We start from the raw sequence: 20,665 nt of genomic DNA on the forward strand, positions 1-20,665 counted from the left end.
GAAACTATGAAGGTAGTCACTTAAAAATGGAAATAAGTTCAAATATTGTTTATAAATACAATCTATTAACTGATGTATACAGTGACGGTTTAAAAGACATAAAATTATAGAGACAAACGAGTTAAGCATTACCTCACCTGATATGGCATCTTTTATCCTCTGGCAGGCATCAAAGTACAGACTCTTGTTTTTATCCACATCTGGGTCAGGTTCTTCAGATTCCCACCACGGATGACTCACTACTTGGGACAGACCACCTTCATCCAAAGGCTTCACATGGACAAAATTGGCAAATCTGGAAAACAATTGTATCACAGCGCTGAAAATTTACTTTGTGAGACATGAAAACCATGCATAATAAGAGAAAAACAAAGATAAGATTGGCTCAGTAGAGTGAGCAAGATTTCATTCATAACAACAACAACGCAGTAAAACCTTGATTAACTGATCTTCATTAAAACCTAAACCAACCTTAACCAAAACAGGATGGGGGGGGGGGGGAATTTAACAACTTACAGGACCAGTGTTTAAAATCAAGCTGCAACATTGCTTGCAGCAAGCACCATAATTCTCTTATTCCTACCCTACATTCCAGTACCCTGTGCACCGTTAACTTTCCCCTTGCTGCACATTCCACTCACTGTTTGCTATCACAAGTATTATGGTACCTGCTTTAGACAATGAAGACAAAAGACTTAGTGATATACCTGTACGCGGATGATACAGCCCTGGTTTTAACATCAATCACTTCGCTACAAAAAGCGTTTGATCATCTAAGTAGACTGGACGAACGACAATGATCTCCAACTCACAAGCTGAAGATGGTGAAATGGACCTTCAACAAACGAGGAAGACAAGCAGCAGAGGACGTTATATATTATGGCCAACAACCAACGTGAGCAATGTGAGCAGATTCAAATATTTGGGAATCACTCTTCAGGCACAAGGAAGAACATTTTCTGCACATGTTAGAGAAAGAGTGGCTGCATCTGTGATTGCAATAAATGATGTCAGTCATATCAGGAAGGTTTCACCTCGAACAGTGATGAAATTATTTAAATTTAAAGTCATACCTGTAGCTACACATCGGTTACAGTTAATTTGGGAATGCCTCACAAAAGTGAACTTGAAAGAAATCGAAAACGTTAAGGCCACGTATATGAAGCGAGTCCTCAGCGTCTCCAAATCTTCCCCATCCAGACTGAGCTACAAGTTGCACAGCGAAATGATTCTTTTGCAAGATCTTCGCCTACAGTTTGGACTGCCATCCACAATGTCTTATGAAGAAATAGTCTCTGAATATCAGAGGAAAAAGAAAGACATCTGGATTGACTTCTATAGCACAGACGCGATGTTGACAAAATGACCGGAAGATGGCGAACTACGAGCTGAGGCACCTCGTGACAAGGTTCGCGATCCACGGTTTTTACTTCGAAGTCTGTTGCACTGATAGATTCCATGAACCATGTGAAGACAGTAGTTGTTCCTTGTGTGGTACATCATGCGATCGATAACCACGTGCAATTTTGTGAGAACCGGCGAATGTCGCTTAAGAAATTCTGCTCGGAAGAGAGTTAATACCGTGCAGACTGACAATTATTTAATGTCAGAAAACTTCATTTATAGTCCATATTGGATCCAGATTTACATTAAGGAGTGAGGGTAATTGTTCCCACCTATTCAATACTACAACAGTGTGACGTCATTAATACATCACATATTTATTAGATTTCAACATAGGGACTGATTTCAGCATTTGTATTTGTCATCATCAGCCAAAGGAAAATTGTTACAAGGCTTGATACAAATCTATATTAACATAATTTTAAAATTATATGTATATACTAATTGAACCATATTCTTAAACTATTTTGTATATTAGGTGTACACCATAAAACTTTTTATTGAAATTACTAGCATATTACTTATGCAATATATTATAATTTGTTAATTCTGTACGATCTTTTGGATATAAATAGTTAAAATGTTGTCAAGTCCTTGTAGTTGTTGCAAAATGCAGATTAAGCATCTAGTTCAGTTAAAATCAATCTCTTAAAAAGTTTTTTACAGCTGCTTGGATCTTAAGTGCATACAGTTTTTCTTGGCCAATTGTACATTCCAGTTACTAACATACATTTGTATATGCATAATGTGTAATGTTATTTTGGTCACATTTGCAGATTATGTTATTTCTATGATCAGTGTAATCTCTCATCACTGTTATTATTATTTTGAGATTTCCTAGTGTAATACTATTTTGGTCACCATTGCAAATTATGTTATTTCCATCAATATTAAGTACATTGTATTTTAAACTGAATCACCATTGATTTCGCTGTATCAGTATGGCAATACTTTTTCACCGCCTGGGTATGGTCCCATCGCTTTCCACTATCCTTTCCTTAGCCATCGTGTTGCTCAACCTGATCGTTACTGTTTGTTGTTCTCTTGTGCAAAATGTGCATTTGTTTTCAATATTTCTGATTGCGTCAAAAAAAATTTAGTCTGCCTTAATTATTATTATTATTATTATTATTATTATTATCATTATCATCTTGTTCATTTCTGTTTGTGTGCAACGAAAGAGGTTACACAATTACTGTAAGAGGTCATACAAAAGAAGACATTCAGAAAGTACACGGGCAGCACATGAAACAATTTCATATCAAGGCATATTATCTGACCTATTTATAACGAACGCAGCGGAGCAGCACTGGTCCTCTAGTATATATATTTTAAAAATTTCCAGTTATCCAGCTATTATACTCAACTGATGCGCTTCATTTTTTAAAAAAATGTCTCCGGCATTACCTGCCAATGAATCATAAGGCACTGATAGGTATTTCAAGTTCAGTCAACTGTGAGTAATCCTAAAATCAAATCACTAAATGACCACTCCAATAATTGCAGACGAAGGCTTGCCCTAGCCTGCAATACATTCTGTACTAAGCAAGTTGGACATATTTATGTAAAGACATTGGCGGAAGTAAATTACTAAAAATGGCGGGTAACCATAGTACGCATTCAGCCATCATCCGCGGGGGAGGGGTGAGAAGGGCTGAAAGGAAAAATGTCCAAAATGACAGATTATGCATGTACATGTGTATGTTCCAGCACAGCACTCAACTAAACTTGGTACACATATGAAAAGGATGAAAAAGAAAATGTCCAAAATGACAGATTAGTAGTGAATTCGTGGTTTCCAGGTTCGAAATGCTGATTGCAAATTGCTTCACGTCGCACCAACACAGACAGGTCATATGGCGAAGTTGGGACAGGGAAGAGCTAGGAATGGAAAAGAATCAGGCGTGGTCTTAACTAAGGTACAGCCCCAGCATTTGCCTGGTGGGAAAATGGGAAGCCACAGAAAACAATCTTCAGGGCTGCCGACAGTGGGGTTCAAACCCACTATCTCCCGAATACTGGATACTGGCTGCACTTAAGCGACTGCAGCTATCGAGCTCGAAGATATGCTGATTGGTGACTACCAACGACAGTTGAAATCATGTACATCATGTCTATAGTGTGACATGTAAATACACACAGTTATCACTTACTTTTGTTATTTATCTGAAAGGACCAACTACTTCCCAGATAATCTGGGCTGCCACAAGGATGAAGTTTCATTCAAAACAAAACTGTACTTCGTGAACCACAGGGAACAGCTGAGTGGCCTAGTAAGTAGTCCTGAGTCGGGATACCAGTTACCAGTTGCTACGGAATGGGAGTGGGCATCTCGGACATATTCTGAGTCATGGCTTTCCTTGTGCTCAGGCGGCTAGGGCTATACAATCCACCAGTGGTCCCTAATCCGTCAGAGGAGAGATCCTCGCTTGGACTATGTGCAAGTAGGGTAGCATCCTCCTTAATGAATTTACCAAACTCAGAACGGTTTAAGCAAGCCTCGGAACTATGGGAGTAACAGAGTCCCACTCCCATTTGACAGGTGAGGGACTCCTTGGAAACAACTTGGCGAACGAAAAGGAATTCAGTGGGGAGCTATCAGTATTAATGGGGCTAATGGAAGAAAGTAGAAATGGATGAGTCAGGTACGGGCACAGTCTGGGGTAGGGCAGTTCATCAGGAATACTACTGCATGCAACGTACTTTCTGTTAGGCACGTAAAGGAGCGAATGATAAGGGTAGATTTGGCAGCTGGAGGAATTAGGATGAGAATTGTTTCAGTGTATTCACCATGTGAGGGTGCAGATGAGGATGAAGACGAAAAGTTTTATGAAGCATTGAGTGACATCGTAGTCAGGGTCAACAGCAAGGACAGGATAGTGCTAATGGCCGATTTCAATGTGAGATTTGGAAATAGAACTGAAGGATATGTAAGGATGATTGGCAAATGTGGGGAAGATATGGAAGCTAATAGGAATGGGAAGCATCTGCTGGACTTCTGTGCTAGTAGGGGTTTCTAGCAGTTACGAATCCATTCCTTAAGCATAATTCTATTCACCGCTACGCATGGGAGGCTAGGGGTACCAGATCCATAATATACTATACCTTAACAGACATCGAATTCAAGAAATCTGTTAGGAATGAACAGGTTTTTCGGGGATTTTTCGATGAAACAGACCACTATCTGATCTGTAGTGAATTAAGTATCTCTAGGCCTAGGATAGGGAAAGTGAAATCTGTCTGCAAATGAATAAGGGTAGAAAATCTCTAGGACAAGGAAATTAGAAGTACATGGATATAATCAGAGAGAAGTTCTGAACAGTGAGCAGGTTCAGGATATACAAAGAGAATGGGTGGCATACAGGGATGCTGTAGTAGAAACAGCAAGGGAATGCCTAGGAACGACTGTGTGTAAAGATGGGAAAAGGCGAACATCTTGGTGGAATGATGAAGTGAGAGCAGCTTGTAAATGTAAAAAGAAGGCTTATCGGAAATGGCTCCAAACAAGGCCTGATGCAGACAGGGAATTGTACATAGATGAAAGAAACAGAGCAAAACAAATAGTTGTTGAATCCAAAAGGAAGTCGGGGAAGATTTTGGTAATAATCTGGAAAGGCTAGGTCAAGCAGCAGGGAAACCTTTCTGGACAGTAATAAAGAATCTTAGGAAGGGAAGGAAAAAGGAAATGAACAGTGTTTTGGCTAATTCTGGTGAACTCATAATAGATCCCAGGGAATCAATGACAGGTGGAGGGTATATTTTGAAAATCTTCTTAACGTAAAAGGACATCTTGATGGTGGTGTCACGAACAACGGAGCTCATGGGGAGGAGGAAAATGATGTTGGTGAAATTACACTTGAGGAAGTGGAAAGGATGGTAAATAAATTCCATTGTCATAAAGCATCAGGAACAGATGAAATTATACCTTAAATGGTGAAGTATAGTGGGAAAGCAGGGATGAAATGACTTCATAGAATAATAAGATTAGCATGGAGAGTTGGTAAGGTACCTTTAGATTGGACAAAAGCAGTAATTTCACCTATCTATAAGCAAGGGAGCAGGAAGGATTGCAACAACTATCGAGGTATCTCACTGATAAGTATACCAGCCAAAGTATTCACTGGCATCCTGGAAAAGAGGGTGCGATCAGTGGTTGAAAGTAAGTTGGATGAAAACCAGTGTGGTTTCAGACCACAGAGGTGCTGTCGGGATCAGATTTTCAGTATGCGCCACATAACTGAAAAATGCTACGAGAGGAATAGACAGTTGTGTTTACGTTTCGTAGATCTAGAGAAGGCATATGGCAGGGTACCGAGGGAAAAGGTGTTCACCATACTAGGAGACTATGGGATCAAGGGTAGATTATTAAAATCAATCAAAGGCATTTATGTTCACAATTAGGCTGGAGTGAGAATTGATGGTAGAATGAGTTCTTGGTTCAGAGTACTTACAGGGGTTAGACAAGGCTGTAATCCATCACCTTTGTTGTTCGTAATTTACATGGATCATCTGCTGAGAGGTATAAAGTGGCAGAGAGTGATTCAGTTAGGTGGAAATATAGTAAGCAGTCTGGCCTATGCTGACGACTTGGTCTTAATGGCAGAGTGTGCCGAAAGCCTGCAGTCTAATATCTTAGAACTTGAAAATAGGTGCAACAAGTATGGTATGAAAATTAGTGTTTTGAAGACTAAATTGATATCAGTAGGTAAGAAATTCAACAGAATTGAATGTCAGATTGATGACACAAAACTGGAACAGTTAGGTAATTTCAAGTACTTAGGATATGTGTTCTCCCTGTATTGTAATATAGTACGTAAGATTGAATCAAGGTGCAGTAAAGCTAACCAGTGAGCTCGCAGTTGCGAACAACAGTATTCCGTAAGAAGGAAGTTATCTCCTCTCTTTACATCAGTCTGTTTTCAGACCAACTTTGCTTTAAGGGAGCAAAAGCTGGGGGGACTCAGGATATCTTATTCATAAGTTAGAAGTAACAGACATGAAAGTAGCGAGAATTATTGCTGGTACAAACAGGTGGGAACAATGGCAGGAGGGGGCTCAGAATGAGGCAATAAAGGCTAAGTTAGGAATGAACTCGATGGATGAAGCTGTACTCATAAACCGGCTTCGGTGGTGGGGACATGTGAGGCGAATAGACGAGGGTAGGTTACCTAGGAGAATAATGGACTCTGCTATGGAGGGTAAGAGAAGTAGAAGACGACGATGGTTAGACTTGGTTTATAGATAAGAGGTATAAAACCAAATGAGGCCACAGCACTAGTTGTAAAAGGATTGTGGTGACATTTAGTAAATTCACAGAGGCTTGCAGACTGAACACAGAAAGGCATAACGGCGTATAATGATGTATGTATATATGTACACTACCATATAGTTTGTAAAAGATCATTCAATGTCCAGATAAAGAAATTTACACAAATTCACTTTACACATAAATAACACTGCAAGAGATGAAATTCACCTTTCTGGTTCTGTACTGATTGTAGTAAATATTTGAGTAACTAATTTAAAATATTAAAATTTCCACTTGCTCTATACTGTATGTTGTAATTTTAAAGATTATTTAATAAACATTACATATATGTGTATAGATGTTTCGGCTCTGTTAAGCCAACATCAGTACATTTAAGACATTAATTCTCGACAATTTCGATGCTGATATTCTTAATAGATGTCTATTAAAATACATGATCAAGACAACACAGATAGAATTTGATGAAAATAGCATTAAAATGTAAACTTGTTTGCTCCACACCTCTGAATTCTTTAGTTTCAAGAGTAAATCTTGTTATGTTGACACTTTGTTGTATATACTACCATCAATACAGGATTGAATGGTGTCCGATGATTCAACTTCTTATACATTCGATATGTACCACACACTCCGCGACATAATTCAACCATTTCAATATATGTATTTTAACTACAACTTTCATTCTCAGGCCTATTACATCAACATCTCAGGACCCTACCCTGGACCACCACTAAGAAGATTAATCACCAGAAACTATTCAATCCCATTTCGACAGTAGTATGTACAGGAACGTGTCAACATAATATTTACTCTTGAAACTAAAAATCTGGCATGTATGAAGCAAACAAATTGTACATTTTTATGCTATTTACATCATATTTTATCTGTGTTGTCTTGATCACGTATTTTAACAGACATGTGTTTTAAGAATACCAACATCGAATTTGTCAAGAGGTATTTTATCCAATAAGTGAGAACTATTTTATGTCTTAATTGTACTGATGATGGCTGAATAGAGCCGAAACGTGTACTGTATATGCTTATATGTAATGTTTCTTAAATAACATTTAAGATTGTAACATACAGTTCTGAACAGGTGGAAATTTTAAAATTTTAAATTAGACATAACTAACAGGCAATACAAATCCTAAAAGTAAACATTCGAAAAAGTAGTCAGGCAACGCATGGAGCCATTTCATACCAAGACACTTTATCAGACCTATGTGTAATGAGTGCTGCATAGCAGCACGGGTTCTTTAGTTTAATATATTTTTTCTTGGATTGTGAGGAAAGCATAATTCTTTATTTTATAGGGTGTACAGTTTTTATATAACACAGTAGAAGTATATTAGTTCTCTAACAGAAAGATCTTTCAGAAACACAAATTTAGTAATAACTTTCACAGTAAGCAAAGCAGGATGTCATTCACTGACTTGTATTCACGTGGCATCTTCCTAGTAAAACATCCTAGAATAAAAACGGCACTATTTCCCACAGAACTGTGAGATGCACCCTGTTTACAAGGAAGCATCTTGGTTAGTCTTGCACGTCTTATTCAATTATTATTATAATATGTAAAATCTCTTCATCTTTGGGATGATATCAAAGGAATGGTAGGTAGGTAAATGACTTGTGCAATTAGACAAGAGTACATTATAAAAAATGTCACCTCACTGCCATTAAGTTCACCAGATGAAAACTGATGCTAAATTCAGTGAAGAGTGAAATAACTTTATTCAGAAATAAAGTGAGGCTGTTCCAGTCAGGAAATGGAACGTTACATGACTTGCTGATGAATTAAAAATCTTATAATAAAGAGAGAACTAACAAAGAAAGAAAGAAATTATTATTATTATGATTCGTATTATTAATTAAAGCAATCAATTCTGAATATCTTATTTTCATTAAATAAATAAAAGGTCATGCCTGCAGTATCTGCTGGGTGGATTGAGTAGCTCAGTAGTTGCTGCTGCCGGTCCCAAGCCCAGAAAAAAGAGGAGGGTTGGCTTAAAGCCATAAAATTACAGCCAGAAAAGAAACATCTTGAGGCAATAAAGGGCACGACGGTTCCACATGTTAGTGGCAGCTGAATAAATATCCTCTGCAGCTAACGACCGTAGTTGTAAATCAAAGCTTCCTCCACTTAAGGTTGATCACCTTTTGATAGATATGGAAAAGTTTTTTAGTAAAATAATTCCACCGTCCAACCCCTTAAGGATGGAGAAGGCTACATCTGATTCAGTGGGTAGTCGCCTAAAAGACAAGAATGAATATGAACGCTCAATAACACATACATATAACCAAACATACAAAAATAGAATCAAATATAAGCATATTAACTACTTTGCGACGCACAATATAAACTCCTTACTGAAAACCAGAAAGCTCAAGAACTTCACAGATTAATTACATAGGCAAATTATTCTTGTGGTAGGGCTCCAAGAAATGAGAAATTATTTTTTTTTTTTTTTTTGCTAATTGCTTTACGTTGTAATGATACAGAAAGGTCTTATAGCGACGACAGGATAGGAAAGGTTGGACGGAAGCGGCCGTGGCCTTAAGGTACAGCCCCAGCATTTGCCTGGTGTGAAAATGGGAAACCACGGAAAACCATCTTCAGGGCTGCCAACAATGGGATTTGAACTCACTATCCCACGGATGCAATCTCACAGCCGCGCGCCTTTAACCGCACGGCCAACTCGCTCGGTGAAATTAGAAATTTAACAGAAGATCTGTTTGAATCTCAAGGTTATAGAGTGTACAATGGGAAGCCAGGACAAAGGGTCATGAAACATTGCCCCCAATTTCGTACAGGATTTAGAGTAGATTTGAAAATAATAGATTCCGTAACTGATTTTTAAAGCCATCTCACCGAGAATTGCAATTCTAACTTTACAAACCACAGACAAACTTTGCACTATCGTAAATGCTCATGCCCCCTACCAATGAAAAAAATTTCCTAACAAAAACTCTGCAAGAAGTCGATAATTTCTGGGATTTCCTGGCTCAGACAATGATTAAAATAAATATGAATAACATCAAGATCCTTATAGGGGACTTTTAATGCTCAAATGGGTAAGGAAAAGAAGTATTGAGATGTAGTAGGAAAGTGGGCTCCTCATAAGTATACTAACAGAAATGACCAAAGACTCACAGAAATTTGCAGAACCCATGGACTAATCTCCAAATCTACATATTAAAAAAAAAAAAAAAAAAACACACACACACAAAACTTAAAACTTGGAAACATTCTGATTGGATAAAAGGAGAATGGCAGCTAGACCATGTATGTATGGACAAATTCATTCAAAAGGAAATCCACAATGTCAAAGTTCTAAGGAGAATGGATACTGGTTCAGATCATTACTTAATTCAAATCAAGATTAAATTTACTCCATTAAGAAAAAAAGGAGCTCTTCCGGTGTTTTGTGTTATGTTTATTTCTCAACTCAGAGTAGTATGAACTGTACACTAAAACCAGTGACAATTATAGCTTTCGTTATGTTCCTTTCAAGGCAAAGTACTTATTTTATTCCTTTTGAACACATCAACCCTTTCTGTCCTGTCATGTGTTCGCCTGTCATACACACTTTGCAAACCCTTCACATGTGTACGAGGTGCTTACATGCCTGGTATCCATTCTGTGGCTGAACTCACTCCCAGGAAACTGCTTGCGCCTCAATATGTCCTTGCCCGACTTCATAGCATCTGATGCGGCATGCAAAACCGTGCAAGCTGTTCTTATTTATATCTCAAAAAGTAATTGTCCGATTTTGAAAATACTTACATATTTGAACTTGTACGCAGTTGAACTTTTAGGCCAGCTGTATGAATTTGTGCCATTCCATTTAAAAATATGGAGTTACTATCAATATCTCGGTTATTAATCACCCCATGAGACTAAGTAGCACGTTATTTTACAAGACCCTGCGTACCATTTACGAATATGAAAACAGACAATATCTTTAATGGTTTAGAAGTTATTTCTGTGTAACATGTTAGGTGAATAACCCTGTATATAAAATAAGAGTTTTGTCTGTACATTGTTCAAAATTTGAAAATAACGGTATTTCTGTATCAGTCGTGTCCATAGTAACAAGGATATGCAGTTCTTAATTTTCTGTAATTTATGTCTGTCTGGTCACGAGAAAACGGCTGAAGAGAATTTAATGAAAATCGGTATGTAAAGTCCAGGAATAAGTCACTACAATCTAAGCCATAAATAATCTTTTTCACTCTGAGAAAAATGGTAGTTTAGGGGAAGGCCTAAAATTTTATTTGCAAATATTTATGTTATTATTGGTCCTATCTTAATTAAAATACGTATGCAAAGTCGGCGAATAAGTCGCTACAATCTATGCCATAAATAATCTTATTCACGTTAAGAGAAATGGTAGTTTAGGGGAAGGCCTAACATTTAATTCTCAAATATTTGTTATTAGTTGTCCCATCGTAAATAAAATCGGTACGCAAAGTCGGGGAATAAGTCGCTACAATCTAGGCCATAAATAACTTTATTCACACTGAGCAAAATGGTAGTTTAGAGGAAGGCCCAAAATTTAATTCTCAAATATTTGTGTTATTAGTGGTCTTATGGAAAATTACTATATAAATAAAGTTACATAGTACTAAATTTCCGACCATTTATGTCTTATACATTTTGATCGTATCGGCTATGACAACAGAGATATTCATGAATATGGATTTTTGTTGCTAAGATCATATCAGCGCTATCACGAGAAAATGGGTAAACAGAATTTAATGAAAATTGGTATGTGAAGTTGGGGATTAAGGAACTACTGTCTACGCTATAATTAATTTTATAAGACGGCCTTATATTACAGTCGAAAGAAAACTGAATGTGAAGGACTACAATACACAAAGCTCATATCATTGATCAACAATAACATTACATTGACCATTATTTGTTGTGATTTGCTTTGTCTCTGTTGCCATTAATCTACGATAGATGGGATTACTGCTGTATACTGAGTTTTTTAAATTTGTTCAACGTCGCGCCGACACAGATAGGACTCATGGCGACGATGGGATACAAAAGGGCTAGGAGTGGAAAGGAAGCAACCCCTACGTTAATTACATTACAACCCCAGCATTTTCCTGGTGTGAAAATTGGAGACCACGGAAAACTATCTTCAGGGCTGTCGACAGTGGAGTTCGAATCCACTACCTCCCAGATCCAAGCTCACAGCTATGCGCCCCTAACTGCACAGCCAACTCACCCGGTCGTACCGAGTATAACAGCCTGCCTGAAAATTGCCGGGAAGTAGCTAGGTAGTTAGATAAACTTCTGATACTACTAATACGTAACAAAGTGGTTCATCATAGCATTCGAGCTATTCAATTCGTACTCTGAGGCACTGATTGGAATAAGCAGTGTGCATATTTAACGGAATAATGGCAAAGAAGTGTTCACGGCTATCTGCGGTCTGGTCATTGCAGCACTGGAACTTTGGATTGTTAGATCGGCACCGTAGTACTATTCGATAAAAGTGAGAAAATGAGCGGTTTATTCATTTGATTGAGTATTTTATATAACATTGCTTTTAATCACTACATTCCTTCTGACGACTTCAGGTAGGAAAACCACAAAGACAGCCTTTCTGAGAATCCCGTAGTGAAGCATGGGTACATCAGCTAGTCATTATTAAAAATTTTAAGATATTTCAGACTTCACCCAAAGAACATTGAACTTACTCTAACTAATACAATTTCTAAAATTAAGTACAGAGGAGAACTTTCTGAACCATTCTTGGTAACAACTGGTGTAAGACAGGGTGACAGATTGTCACCTCTTCTTTTTAACTGTGCACTAGAGTACGTTATGAGGGAATGGTACAAGAACAACTAAAAAAATATAAAAATTGGAACCCAGGAGGATAACATACATTTGAACTGTCTAGGATGAGCTGATGATCTAGCTCTTCTGGTCAATGATATTCAGGAAACAAAGCAATGAATAAAATCTTTACAGGAACTAGCTCAAAATATTGGTTTGAAAATTTCATTTTAAAAAACAGAAATTATGCTAACTCAAATTATGCTTGCAAACAAAATTAAGCTGGGAGACCAAGAAATAAAAATTGTAGAAAAATTTAAATATTTAGGTGAAATAATTACATACAACCTGAACGAGAAACCAGCACGGCAAAATAGAATAGATAAACTGGTTACAGCATAGCATGTCACCAAGAATACATATAAAATTAAAATAATTAAATAAAAGGTATTAACATATGTTTAGGGGTACTGCAATCTGACAAATACTGTAAAATTTCACTTAAAATTTGCCTGTGATAGTCCATTTAGAATCATAAACTGGAAAGGAAAAATTTCAAGAGGTTGGACAACCTTCAAGTCAGTTTCAAAATCTATGAAAACTATCCATTTAATGTATAATATTATTAACTAAAGAACCTTCAAAAGAAATGATATTACTACAAGAAACTCACTAGTAACAAGACAAGTTAATGATTTTCTCACATGATTTTTGTGCATTATTTTAATTATCTACAAAAGTAATGATATCCCTGGAACTTTTCTGATCTATAAATATGAGAGTTTTATGGATTTCCTGGATTAATAAGAGATGAATCTTTGACATTAGAAAAGAAAAGAAAGAACCATGAAATGCAGTGGGAAAAACTGTAACAAAATGATATACCAGTCAGGCTGGTGAAAGAGCACAATAGAAAAAATATATGTACTTACAAAATTATTGTACCATTCACCTGCTATTATCCGTAACCTTGATGGGGTAGAGTGGTTAGCTCTAAGCACGGCCATCTTTGCCCCAAGGAATAAACATGGCACTCATTTTTGGTGTAAGCTGAGTGAACCTCAGGGCCATGTGCACCTTTGGAAGTGAAAATCTTGTTTCTTAAATCTTACGACTTCCTTAGGGGGATTCAAACTCACGTCCTTCCTGGCGAACAGAGCATGCCTTTACCGCCTCGAGCAGTAGCCCCTAGAGATCCTGATAATTTGAACTTTCTTGGTAGGTGTCATATGGTAGATGATAATCTTGCCATCTAGTTTTACAGAGGAAACAGCTTACCATTTTCCCTGCAGTTTTAGCTATTTAAAAAGCACACCCCCTAGCATCCAATTTATAGTAGAAATGGAAGTGGATGGTAAATATAAAATCCTGTAAGTATTAGTGAAGACATAGTCTGATGATAGTTTTGGACGCTGTCTATTGCAGGCTACTCATTCATATGGATCACTTCTTCAAAAGTGCTTACCCTGCTTCCTGGCATGATCTGCTATCCTTCACATCAATGCATAGGTACAGATCCATCACAGCTTAAACTGTATCTCAAGTTTGTAGTTCATTTCTAGCATGAAGTTCTTTGCAATCTGCTCAATGCACATGTCTAAACATTTGCACATTTTCTCCTGAATGAGCACATCACCAAATTATTTTTTATTACCCACCCTTGGTAACACTGGCAGATCATTATAAAATCTTCCATTTATATGACACTTGGTCAAGGTTTTTTTTAATTTTTATTTTTTTATGGTTCATAGTGTGGGTTACTGTAGTCACGCCCTAGTTCGTGAACCATGGGCAATGGCTGAGTGGCGTAGTAAGTGGTCCTCAGAGTCGGGATACCAGTTGCTATGGAATGGGAGTGGGCATCTCAGACATATTCTGAGTCATGGCCCTCCTTGTACTCAGGCGGCTAGGACTATACAATTCACCGGTGGTCCATAACCCGTTAGAGGAGAGGTCCTCACTTGGACTATGTGCAAGTAGGGTAGCATCCTGCTTCATGAATTTACCGAGCTCAGAACATTTTAAGCAAGCCTCGGACCTATGGGAGTAACAGAGTCCCATTCCCATTTGACAGGCGAGGGACTCCTTGGAAACAACTTGGCAAACGAAATGGAATTTGATAGGGAGCTATCAATATTAATGGGGCTTATGGTAGAAAGAAAGTAGAACTGGCTGAGTCAACAAAGAGGATGCATCTGGATGTGCTAGGAGTAAGTGATATTCGGGTAAGGGGAGATAACGAGGAAGAGATAGGAGATTATAAAGTGTACTTGACGGGTGCTAGAAAGGGAATACCATTGCACGCAACACAGTTTATGTTAGGCACGTAAATGAGCGAATGATGTGGGTAGATTTGTCAGTTGGCGGAATTAGGACTAGAATTTTCTCTGCGTATTCACCATTTGAGGGTGCAGATGAGGATGAAGTTGACAAGTTTAATGAAGCATTGAGCGACATCATGGTCAGGGTCAACAGCAAGGATAGAATAGTGCTAATGGGCGATTTCAATGCGAGAGTTGGGAATAGAACTGAAGGATACGAAAGGGTGATTGGTAAATGTGGGGAAGATATGGAAGCTAATGGGAATGGGAAGCGTTTGCTGGACTTTTGTGCTTGTATGGGTTTAGCTGTTACGAATACATTCTTCAAGCCTAAGGCTATTCACCGCTACACATGGGAGGCTAGGGGTACCAGATCCATAATAGACTATATCTTAACCGACTTCGAATTCAGGAAACCTGTTAGGAATGTACGAGTTTTCCGGGGATTTTTCGATGATACAGACCACTACCTGATCTGTAGTGAACTAAGTATCTCTAGGCCTAGGGTAGAGAAAGTGAAATCTGTCTGCAAACGAATAAGGGTAGAAAATCTCCAGGACGAGGAAATTAGACAGAAGTACATGGATATGATTAGTGAGAAGTTTTGAACAGTAGACAGTAAGCAGGTTTAGGGTATAGAAAGTGAATGGGTGGCATACAGGGATGCTGTAGTAGAAACAGCAGGGGAATGCCTAGGAACAACTGTGTGTAAAGATGGGAAAAGGCGAACATCTTGGTGGAATGATGAAGTGAGAGCAGCTTCTAAACGTAAAAAGAAGGCTTATCAGAAATTATTCCAAACAAGGGCTCAGGCAGACAGGGATTTGTACGTAGATGAAAGAAACAGAGCGAAACAAATAGTTGTTGAATCCAAAAAGAAGTCGTGGGAAGATTTTGGAAACAACGTGGAAAGGCTAGGTCAAGCAGCAGGGAAACCTTTCTGGACAGTAATAAAGAATCTTAGGAAGGGAGGGGAAAAAGGAAATGAACAGTGTTTTGAGTAATTCAGATGAACTCATAATAGATCCCAGGGAATCACTGGAGAGGTGGAGGGAATATTTTGAACATCTTCTCAATGTAAAAGGAAATCATCATGCTGGTGTTGCAAACAGCCAAGCTCATGGGGAGGAGGAAAATTATGTTAGTGAAATTACGCCTGAGGAAGTGGAAAGGATGATAAATAAACTCCATTGTCATAAAGCAGCAGGAATAGATGAAATTAGACCTGAAATGGTGAAGTATAGTGGGAAGGCAGGGATGAAATGGCTTCATAGAGTAGTAAAACTAGCATGGAGTGTTGGTAAGGTACCTTCAGATTGGACAAAAGCAGTAATTATACCTATCTATAAGCAAGGGAACAGGAAGGATTGCAATAACTTTCGAGGTATCTCATTGATTACTATACCGGGCAAAGTATTCACTGGCATCTTGGAAGGGAGGGTGCAATCAGTCGTTGAGAGGAAGTTGGATGAAAACCAGTGTGGTTTCAGACCACAGAGAGCCTGTCAGGATCAGATTTTCAGTATGCGCTAGGTAACTGAAAAATGCTATGAGAGGAATAGGCAGTTGTGTTTATGTTTCGTGGATCTAGAGAAAGCATATGACAGGGTACCGAGGGAAAAGATGTTCGCTATACTGGGAGACTATGGAATTAAAGGTAGATTATTAAAATCAATCAAAGGCATTTATGTTGACAATTGGGCTTCAGTGAGAATTGATAGTAGAATGAGTTCTTGGTTCAAGGTACTTACAGGGGTTAGACAAGGCTGTAATCTTTCACCTTTGCTGTTCGTAGTTTACATGGATCATCTGCTGAAAGGTATAAAATGGCAGGGAGGGACTCAGTTAGGTGGAAATGTAGTAAGCAGTCTGGCCTCTGCTGACAACTTGGTCTTAATGGCAGATTGTGCTGAAAGCCTGCAGTCTAATATCTTGGAACTTGAAAATATGTGCAATGAGTATGGTATGAAAATTTGCCTCTCGAAGACTAAATTGATGTCAGTAGGTAAGAAATTCAACAGAACTGAATGTCAGATTGGTGATACTAAGCTAGAGCAGATCGATACTTTCAAGTATTTAGGTTGTGTTCTTCCAGGATGGTAATATAGTAAGTGAGATTGAATCAAGGTGTCGTAAAGCTAATGCAGTGAGCTCGCAGTTGCGATCAACAGTATTCTGTAAGAAAGAAGTCAGCTCCCAGACGAAACTATCTTTACATCGGTCTGTTTTCAGACCAACTTTGCTTTACGGGAGCGAAAGCTGGGTGGACTCAGGACATCTTATTCATAAGTTAGAAGTAACAGACATGAAAGTAGCGAGAATGATTGCTGGTACAAACAGGTGGGAACAATGGCAGGAGGGTACTCGGAATGAGGAGATAAAGGCTAATTTAGGAATGAAATCGATGGATGAAGCTGTATGCATAAACTGGCTTCGGTGGTGGAGTCATGTGAGGAGAATGGGGGAGGATAGGTTACCTAGGAGAATAATGGACTCTGTTATGGAGGGTAAGAGAAGTAGAGGGAGACCACGGCGACGATGGTTAGACTCGGTTTCTAACGATTTAAAGATAAGAGGTATAGAACTAAATGAGGCCACAACACTAGTTGCAAATCGAGGATTGTGGCGACGTTTAGTAAATTCACAGAGGCTTGCAGACTGAACGCTGAAAGGCATAACAGTCTATAATGATAATGTATGGTTTTTTTTTTTTTTTTTTTTTAACAATTGCCCAAACTGCAGAGTCATCGTCTGATATTCTTATCCAAGTATTCATTACCCTCCTGCATTTCTTTCATTATCTGCATGTTCTATACAGATGTATTGGATGGCTTAACAGACAAATCCTAGCATGAAACAGGCAAGCCACACTGGATTATATTTAACGGAAGGTGGAGGACACGGGTAGGCTTGGCATAGTTTAAGTCTTTGACAATTCTCTTCTTCCTATCTTTGACGTTGAAGTTCAAATTTTGCAACAGCTGCTTAAGTGGTTGTGTGGTGGTACGATTTTCTGCAATGGCACACCTATTACATGTATCAATGTTTGTACTTCTCCAGGTCTTTTTGAGTTGATCAGAGGGGCACCAGGAGGTCTCCTTCCTGTACTAATTTCACTATATAAACATGGTCTGTTGAGTAAGTCTGACATCCCTCATATGCTGGACATGCCCAATCTACTTGAGTTGGTGACCAATGATGGTAGCCTTTATACTGTTCACTTTTGCCCTTTCAACAACTGTTGTGTTCGGTATGCAGTCATCTCATTTGATGTTCATAATGGATCTGAGCATCTGTTGATGGAAGCGTTCTAGTTTCTTGATATCACAGCGATAGAGTGTCCAGGTTTCACATCCAAAGAGCAAGGTGGAGATGCCATCTTTTGGTTCAGTGTGGAACTTTGTAAAATGCAGATACTATTCGACAATCAGTCAAAAATCTATTATTTAGACTGCAGTGCAGCCGTCAGCTGTGTTCAGTCCATGCACGCGAAGGCTCGAGCAATAGTAAACAAACATGGTCGCCATGTGCTCTCCTAGTCATATATGGTGTACTGTTCAACATTGTATATGTCAAGTAATTGTACAAAACTCCAGTATTTTTGCACGTCTACTCCTTCTTTGTACTAAAACATATATATCTAATAGCATTTGACGGCACCTACAAGTGAACTGGCAATGGTCGGCTTCAGATACCCTGATGTGTCCAGGCACAGTAAAATCACAATGGTTAAAGCTGGTTGTGAAAGACGGACCATACAAAAGAGGTACAAGAAACACACAGACAGCTTTGAGGTATGGTGCTGGAGGAGACTTTTACGTATACCTTGGACTGCCAAGAAAACAAGTGGGTTATTCAGTAGACCAGACCCAATCTATCCCTTCAGAACTTTGTGAAACTCAAGCTGAGTTAGTTTGGGCACATAATGAGGAAGTCTGATTCTGTTGACAAAATGATTATGCTTGGAAAAGAGAAGGAAACTCATAGCCAAGGCTGGCCAACATGATGGATAGACACCACCAAAGAAGCAACAAAGTCATCACTGGAGGATCTGAAAAATCTAGTTGGAAACAGAATCACCTGGAGGCACTCCATTCATGCAATCCTTCAGAGCCAATGCTGACTTGATGGAATATACATATGGAGAGTTAACACTTCACAATAATAGCAGGTGCCCTTGAATATCAGAGTAAATGATGGATTCTTTCAACTTCTTCCTTGCAATGTTCCCATTTTCCCCCCTCCTCCACACTGGTCTGCAACATCAGCTGAACAATGTCTTCAACTTGCAGGTCTTCTTCCAAGAAGTCTATTCACCACTTCTTTAGGTCATCTTGGGGTATTCTTCCATCCCGGTTGAGTATGACTGCCCATCTTTTAACAGTTTCTGTGTCTGCATGGTCCGCATGACCATAACATCGATGCCCTACCTCTGTCATCTCACCACTTCTGTCACTTCTGATATGGTCAAGCCACTTAATATTTACATACCATCTCAGTTTCAGCACCTCTATTGTGTGAAGCATCTGATTGTGTCTCTTTGCTGCTGGCGTGGATTTATTCCAAAAGAATTTCATTGGATAGACAATCATGAGGTAAATCTTTAACCTGAGGGACAGTGGAATCTTCCAGTCGCAGTAGACAACTGTGACTTGGTGCTAATTCATCCAAGTTGTATTGACGGCTTGGGCATCTAGGAGAGTACTGCCACATTTTGTTAATTGGAAACTGAGGTAACAGAACTTGGAAGTCTTGACGACCGAAATACTACCAACAAGCATAGCACCAACTGTGCAAATGTTACACTCTAAGTATTCTGTCTTGGTCAGGTTGAGCTACAGTTCAAAATCATAAAGCTTCATTTTCCACTAGCTGACTAGTTGCTCGAGTCCATCTTGGAACTCGCTGGTCAGTATGACAGTATCAGCATAGAGCAGTGTCCAATGATGAGATACTTGCAGGTCTATAAGGATTGTGGCATGCATAGGGTGAAAGCAGTAACAAGGTAGATTCTTAATGAATGTTGAATTAAATTTTAAATAGCTCCGTAACCCCTATAGCGGAGTGGACTGAGCAGGTGGTGGCAATGTAGAGGAGCTGCACCGGGTGGACATCTGCACCTGGCACACGATAGAAATAAAGTGAACTGCCAATTAACTCACTAATATCTACAACGCTTATGTCATACCCTACCGCAGCTTTGAATAATTTGCTTTCCATTGTATTTGTTGTAGTCATCAAACATGGTTTCTTTGGGTCACCACCATCGTGTTAACTTATGTTTGGTGACCGTAGACAGATTCTTGTTGTGTGTGTTCTTGTAATGAGATTTTCTTTAAGATGTAATCCGAAGGAGGAAAATAATCAGCTGTCTTTGCTAACACCAATATATACAAAAATTACTTTTCATGAATTACGGCAAGTTTGCTGACATAAGCTATCAGAAAAACTGTAAATCATACGTTCTATAATAATTGTACAAATGAACACTCCTTTTAATATGAGAAACCAATGATTTTACAAAAAGTTGTTGAACAAAACTCTGAAAATCTCAGTGATGAGTATTTAAAGAGTTGGTTATAACTGTTAGTCCTTGACAGAATATAAATGTTACTGGTCCACCAATTCAATACTTCACTGCACTTCACAGGATGTACACTAGTACATGTTTCGACTCACTGGAGCCATCTTCAGCTAGAAAAATACAATTAAATTTGAAATATTTACAAACAATAAGATTGGCATGATATATCATTGCAACATATTAAAAGATTAAAATTAAAATGTTAAATATATGTGTGAATGTGTAAATCCATGTGAGTTCTTTGGCAAGTTCCCTGTTCTTGGAAGAATGTTGAGGATTGACACACTTCA

At 38.5% G+C, this 20,665-nt stretch overlaps 1 protein-coding gene across 3 annotated transcripts in view; it reads right to left on the reverse strand.

Annotated features, from left to right (window-relative positions):
- Positions 1-20,665, reverse strand: part of LOC136871866 (E3 ubiquitin-protein ligase RNF123) — a 320,579-nt gene that overhangs the window by 201,792 nt on the left and 98,122 nt on the right. For all 3 annotated transcript variants that reach the window (XM_067145510.2, XM_067145511.2, XM_067145509.2), the window contains exon 9: positions 138-295. In XM_067145510.2, coding sequence (XP_067001611.2) covers positions 138-295 — 158 coding nt within the window. The remainder of the gene's footprint in view (positions 1-137; positions 296-20,665) is intronic.

Source organism: Anabrus simplex, chromosome 4 (genome assembly GCF_040414725.1).
Source record: "Anabrus simplex isolate iqAnaSimp1 chromosome 4, ASM4041472v1, whole genome shotgun sequence".
Taxonomy (NCBI): domain Eukaryota; kingdom Metazoa; phylum Arthropoda; class Insecta; order Orthoptera; family Tettigoniidae; genus Anabrus; species Anabrus simplex.